This window comes from Carassius auratus, chromosome 2, assembly GCF_003368295.1.
Source record: "Carassius auratus strain Wakin chromosome 2, ASM336829v1, whole genome shotgun sequence".
In the NCBI taxonomy this organism is placed as follows: Eukaryota; Metazoa; Chordata; class Actinopteri; order Cypriniformes; family Cyprinidae; genus Carassius; species Carassius auratus.
In genome coordinates this window covers 4,021,376-4,028,121 of record NC_039244.1, presented here as the reverse complement: position 1 = coordinate 4,028,121, position 6,746 = coordinate 4,021,376, and the positions used below count along the sequence as shown (strand labels likewise).

The following is a 6,746-nucleotide window of genomic DNA, read 5'->3' as shown; positions in this document are numbered from 1 at the left end:
TATGCTCTACAACCAAGAAACCAAGATTTCCTTTCATCTGTAGATTATATCTCACCCTCATGTCTTTGTTCAGGTTCTTATTTTTCTTTTATATCTAACCTGTGCCTTCTAGCAATTTAAAAAAATTGGTAAATGTAGGCAATTCAATACAATGACAAGGAAATACCAAATGTTTACTTAAAAATTAAAAGATAATAGTTGAATTGCATGTAACTTCATGGCTTTCGTCGCACTTGCTATATGAACAATAAACAAATATGGGACATGACTGGAATATGCAAAATGATCTTAAAATAAGTCACATTTGCAATCTAAAATGCCTGCTATATGAATCTAAAATGTTTAAATAATGATAAACAATAGCAAAAGCAGACTTACCTTTTTTCTTTTAGTGCACAATGTGTTTCTCAAATTGATGGAGATCATCACATATCATATTGAAAGTAGCAGGTGCGTGATCATGCTTTACACGCAACATACATTCTTTGCATAAAAGCAAAAAGTGACCTCCTGTTCTTGTTTGTGATTGGCTGCTCCAGGCTGTTGCGGCCTGTAACCCGATAAGCTTCTTCTGTACCTGCATTAGAGTCACTCCCAGTTTATACACAACACTATTGTGTGATTCTCTTTGTCCTGCCTTGGTGACCACCTTTCAGTTCCCTCACTTCTAACCAAACACATGCAGGAGAAAATGGCAGGAACGAATATCTCTGTGGATAAGGACCAGTTCTGTTGCTCAGTGTGCTTGGAAGTGCTATGGGAGCCCGTCACAATTCCTTGCGGACACAGCTATTGTATGGAGTGCATTAAAGGTTACTGGAGGAAATGTGAACTGAAAGCCGAATTCAGCTGCCCTCAGTGCAGACGCACCTTTAGCCCCAGACCTGCTCTGGCTAGAAACACCATACTGGCTGATATCGTGGAGAAACTGAGGAGAACCAGCACTCAAGAGGCTGGTGAGAAAGCAGCAGATGTTGAATGTGACGTTTGCACCGGGAAGAAACATCAAGCGGTTAGGTTCTGTGTCAAATGTCAGACGTTTTACTGTGAGATGCACCTGAAACCTCACAATGAAAGGAATCGTGGCAGGATGCATCCGCTTTCTGAAGTTACAAAACAACTGCAGAAAAGAATCTGTTCACGTCACAATAAATTGCGGGATTTTTACTGTCGCACAGACCAACAAAGCATTTGTAGTTTGTGCTTCAAAGATGGACACAAGGGTCACAGTGTGGTGTCTGTGATGGAGGAGAGGATGGAAAAACAGGTAACAAATACTGTAGAGAAATCTGTGAAGTAGAACTCAAAGATGGCAGAATTCTCACATGCATGGTTTTCAAACAGAAACATCTTGAGGAAGCATGGAAAAAGTCAAAACTGAGGTGTAAGGAACGAGAAAAGGAACTCCGAGATATTGTAAAATACGTCAAGGTAGGTCTTGTAGTAGAAAGCATAATGAAATTAGTTTAAATAAATTTTAATTTGTGTTTTTAGCTTGTCCTGAATCACTAGGGTACACCTATAATAAGTGTTTATATTCGGACTATTTTAGATTGCTTCGGGGGTACCACGGCGGAGTAACCCAGTACCTTTTTGATTCTTCATAGACATAAACAGAGAGAAGTAGTTCCGGCTACAATGTTCTTCCGCAAGACGCAAGCAGTTCTGTTTATTAACCGCTAGAGCGTCAAAAGTTCCCTACTGCAGCTTTAATGTTTACTTCAACAAAATGGTACAAATCTTTCCTACGAGACCACCAAAAAAAAAAACTAAAAAAAACACTGTACACGACCGGAATAAGAATAAATAAAGAATAAATAAAAATACAAAAACAGAGCATATTTGTACAATCTAAAAATCAGCCATGATGCAAGGGGGAAAAAGCACACAGCTACGAAGGGGTTAAATTCTAAAACATCAAGAGTGCAGAAGAATAGGTGTGACTGTAACACACAGAGTAAACCTTTGCAAATCAGCATTTTAGCAAAACATTGACAAAAAGTAATCATTGATCATGTATAAATATATATCCAAATGCAAAGCCTAATAAAATTCAGTAATTAATTTACTAGATCAAAAAGTGATTTTGATATTCTGTTTTGGATATATATAAATTGCCTTTAACACCTGAACAATAAAGACATTAAGTTTTGTGTCTTCCAGTGCACTGTAGATAAATATCACCTCATCCATTTTTTTCTGTTGTATCAAGTAATCTGTTATGGTCTGAGAAACCACTATAACGATTCAATGTGTGAGTGAACAGCTTTAAATTAAATCAAAACAAATCACAAATGACCTTCTTGACCGATTATTCATTCTAAAACAGAAAACACTACATGATTGCTTCTGTATTATCAGGACAAATGATTATCAAGTCGGTATATGGTAATAACCGCCATTAAACAAAGATTTATCAGTTATACTGCTCTTGTTAACCTTCTAATCTTACCTTCTGGGGCTAATCAATGGGAAGTCCCTCGCATTCACAGAAAATGGCTTTGCTAAATAAGGTGATATAACCTCCGTTTATATAGTATTTTCAAATACTATCTGTTTCTAACCTAAATATTGTATGAATGCTTAAAATAAAAGGAAATAAATACATTTTAGATATAATAAATACACTTGAGATAAATGATGTTTAGTAGCCTACCTTCAAAACACAAAATATGCATGAATTATTATAGTGTAAAAATATATCACATTAGTTCATGGTATATTCAGTCTTTTTTAGAGTGGCGAACAGTACATGTGTGACCCGACCAGTTTTTAGATGAAATGTCCTTTCTGTCACTGCTCCAGCGCTCAGCACAAGCGGTTGAGGATGACAGTGAAAAGATCTTCACCAGACTGCTGCGCTCCGTCGAAAGGAAGCATTTGGAGGTGAAAGAGCTGATCAGAGGTGAGGAGAGGACAGCTCTCGAACAGACAGAGAAGCTTCTAGAACGACTGAATCAACAGATAGTTGAACACCGGAGAGGAGAGGCCGAGCTAGAGGCGCTCTCAAACACGGAGGATCATATCCATTTCCTGCAGGTGAAGTCCTTGGTTTGAAATATGAACTGAACTGGTTTATTTGTGCTGAAGGTTATGAAACTATAACACTATGGGAAACACAAGGCCATGGCGTGGCATTCTCTTTGTTTAGGCTCTATAGGGGAATAAAGAGGTGTGGGTTTGCTTACTTTCTGTTCACTAACATGCTAGTTTTACCTGTTTGACTCACCTGTGCAGAACTATAAGACGCTCTGTGCTCCTCCTGACGCCGGGGGTCGGCCCAGCATTGACGTCCATCCGTACTTCTCTTTACTGATATTGAGAAAAGCTCTCACAGAGCTGAGAGATAAAGTCAACGAGGTCTGTGACAGAGAATCAACCAAGATCGCAGAATTAGGCGAGTACAGAAACAGATTCACAGGGTAGCTGACTGTGGTGGACTTACATGCATGAAGGAATTTTGAACGGATTTGAAAATAAACATTTTAATAAATGACAAGTAACTAGAATTTTTTAAAAATATTATATATATATATATATATATATATATATATATATATATATATATATATAGTATTGTTCAAAATAATAGCAGTACAATGTGACTAACCAGAATAATCAAGGTTTTTAGTATATTTTTTATTGCTACGTGGCAAACAAGTTACCAGTAGGTTCAGTAGATTGTCAGAAAACAAACAAGACCCAGCATTCATGATATGCACGCTCTTAAGGCTGTGCAATTGGGCAATTAGTTGAAAGGGGTGTGTTCAAAAAAATAGCAGTGTCTACCTTTGACTGTACAAACTCAAAACTATTTTGTACAAACATTTTTTTTTTCTGGGATTTAGCAATCCTGTGAATCACTAAACTAATATTTAGTTGTATGACCACAGTTTTTTAAAACTGCTTGACATCTGTGTGGCATGGAGTCAACCAACTTGTGGCACCTCTCAGCTGTTATTCCACTCCATGATTCTTTAACAACATTCCACAATTCATTCACATTTCTTGGTTTTGCTTCAGAAACAGCATTTTTGATATCACCCCACAAGTTCTCAATTGGATTAAGGTCTGGAGATTGGGCTGGCCACTCCATAACATTAATTTTGTTGGTTTGGAACCAAGACTTTGCCCGTTTACTAGTGTGTTTTGGGTCATTGTCTTGTTGAAACAACCATTTCAAGGGCATGTCCTCTTCAGCATAGGGCAACATGACCTCTTCAAGTATTTTAACATATGCAAACTGATCCATGATCCCTGGTATGCGATAAATAGGCCCAACACCATAGTACGAGAAACATGCCCATATCATGATGCTTGCACCTCCATGCTTCACTGTCTTCACTGTGTACTGTGGCTTGAATTCAGAGTTTGGGGGTCGTCTCACAAACTGCCTGTGGCCCTTGGACCCAAAAAGAACAATTTTACTCTCATCAGTCCACAAAATGTTCCTCCATTTCTCTTTAGGCCAGTTGATGTGTTCTTTGGCAAATTTTAACCTCTTCTGCACATGCCTTTTTTTTAACAGAGGGACTTTGCGGGGGATTCTTGAAAATAGATTAGCTTCACACAGACGTCTTCTAACGGTCACAGTACTTACAGGTAACTCCAGACTGTCTTTGATCATCCTGGAGGTGATCATTGGCTGAGCCTTTGCCATTCTGGTTATTCTTCTATCCATTTTGATGGTTGTCTTCCGTTTTCTTCCATGTCTCTCTGGTTTTGCTCTCCATTTTAAGGCATTGGAGATCATTTTAGCTGAGCAGCCTATCATTTTTTGCACCTCTTTATAGGTTTTCCCCCTCTCTAATCAACTTTTTAATCAAAGTACGCTGTTCTTCTGAACAATGTCTTGAACGACCCATTTTCCTCAGCTTTCAAATGCATGTTCAACAAGTGTTGGCTTCATCCTTAAATAGGGGCCACCTGATTCACACCTGTTTCTTCACAAAATTGATGACCTCAGTGATTGAATGCCACACTGCTATTTTTTTGAACACACCCCTTTCAACTAATTCAACTAATTGCCCAATTGCACAGCCTTAAGAGCGTGCATATCATGAATGCTGGGTCTCATTTGTTTTCTGAGAATCTACTGAACCTACTGGTAACTTGTTTGCCACGTAGCAATAAAAAAATATACGAAAAACCTTGATTATTCTGGTTATTCACATTGTACTGCTATTATTTTGAACAATACTGTATATATATATATATATATATATATATATATAAATAAAATATAGTTAACATAAAAACAAAAGAAACGTAATCTATCACAAATGACTTATGTGATATAATACATTTTGAATGAAGGTCATTTTTTATTTTTAAGTTAAACATAACAAAATGTAAAATTAAAATTGTAATTGTTAACTTTTTTTTTTTTTTTTTTGCTTAGTCTGCTCTTTATGGTGGTCTTGGTCGCTAAAATACATTAAGGAAATAAAGGTTAATTAACAGATTTAGGGAATAAAAGTTAATAAATCACTTTTTTTCACTTCACAAAATATCATGAAAATTAAATGATAAAGAAAAACAAAATGGTTATTTATATATATATATATATATATATATATATATATATATATATATATATATATATATATATATACACACACACACACACACACACACACACACACATAATAATAATCCAATAATCTAAAATTATTACAATATCTGCATGAAACTCAATTGATTCCTTGGTTTTTAAATGACATTCCTAGTCCTCCACAGCAGACACCTGCTTAGAATCAGGATATAAACAGCAGCGGTTGAAGCACAAATGGCTGTTGACAGCTGATACCCTTATATTTACAGTTGATGAAGAGCACAATCAGTCAGCTGAAAACTCCTTGAGCTGTCCGTTGAACACTGATACAGGTACGGACACTCACATCCCTCCCAGCGAGTGAGTCTTATGAAATTTAATCGAAACATTGGTGACCAGCTTTGGAGAATTTAACCTTTCTTCATTTAAATAGATAGGAGCTTTATTTGCATGACTCAAATTGTTGGCAGAAAGGCGTTTCAAAGATCATGTGAAATGTCTTGCCTTAAAGTGACATCTTGTCTCTTTCAGACTGATGTGATTTGACGTAGACCAAACACCGCCAACTCTTTCCTCCGTCTTTCTGGAGACACTGCAGAGGTCACGACCGACCACGAGCTGCAGCCGATCATCCAGAGCGCTTCATCAGCTGGACTCAAGTCTTCTGCACCGAAGGTCTCTCTGGACGTGGATACTGGGAGGTGAAGGAGTTTCTATTGCTACTTCCTACAGAACTGGAGGGAATATAGACCAAGAACTGGGATGGCAACTCAAAATCATAGAGCGTAGATTTCTCTGATTCTGTTTGTTCCGGCACAATAAGTTTAGTGTTGAAATACACGATCCAGTACTACACATAGGTGTGTATCTCATCACAGAGCTTTAACTCTGGCATTTTATTGCATTTCTCTGGCAGAAGATACCATGACTTTTGCTGAATCGAGAGTAAACCACTTTCACACAGTCTCTCTCTCCTGGTTTCTGGGTTGGACTTGGATCTACTTTAAAAACTCAGTCGGACTTTAAGCTCTTCAGCTTAGTCACACATTGTGCTCTCATTTTGTTTCAATGAACAGTTCACCCAAAAATCAAAAGGATATCATTCGCTCACCTTGTTGCATTTGTGTTTTTCTCCTGTGGCTTATTGTAGAGCCCATGCAACATTATAAAAAGCAGTGCTTTGACCTCAATA

General features: G+C 37.3%; 1 protein-coding gene across 2 annotated transcripts; it reads left to right on the top strand.

Annotated features, from left to right (window-relative positions):
- The first annotated feature begins 520 nt into the window (after positions 1 to 520).
- Positions 521 to 6,729, top strand: LOC113113082 (E3 ubiquitin/ISG15 ligase TRIM25-like). Of its 2 annotated transcripts, XM_026279254.1 has the most exons (6): positions 521 to 1,267; positions 1,345 to 1,431; positions 2,806 to 3,039; positions 3,238 to 3,397; positions 5,824 to 5,886; positions 6,086 to 6,729. In XM_026279254.1, exons 1-6 carry the CDS (start codon positions 680 to 682, stop codon positions 6,088 to 6,090), a joined length of 1,137 nt encoding a protein of 378 aa, XP_026135039.1. In that variant the 5' UTR covers positions 521 to 679; the 3' UTR covers positions 6,091 to 6,729. The 2 variants fall into 2 exon arrangements, with proteins under 2 accessions (XP_026135039.1, XP_026135031.1); XM_026279246.1 differs by lacking the exon at positions 6,086 to 6,729 and having other exon boundaries at positions 5,824 to 5,963.
- The last annotated feature ends 17 nt before the right edge of the window (positions 6,730 to 6,746 follow it).

What these genes read in the sequence shown, in the direction of transcription:
- LOC113113082 (XM_026279246.1), top strand. Translation starts at nt 680, where the DNA reads ATGCAGGAGAAAATGGCAGGAACGAATATCTCTGTGGATAAGGACCAG. An exon ending in ATATTGTAAAATACGTCAAG is followed by an intron (nt 1,432 to 2,805) that starts GTAGGTCTTGTA and finishes TCACTGCTCCAG; the next exon opens with CGCTCAGCACAAGCGGTTGA. An exon ending in ATCATATCCATTTCCTGCAG is followed by an intron (nt 3,040 to 3,237) that starts GTGAAGTCCTTG and finishes TCACCTGTGCAG; the next exon opens with AACTATAAGACGCTCTGTGC.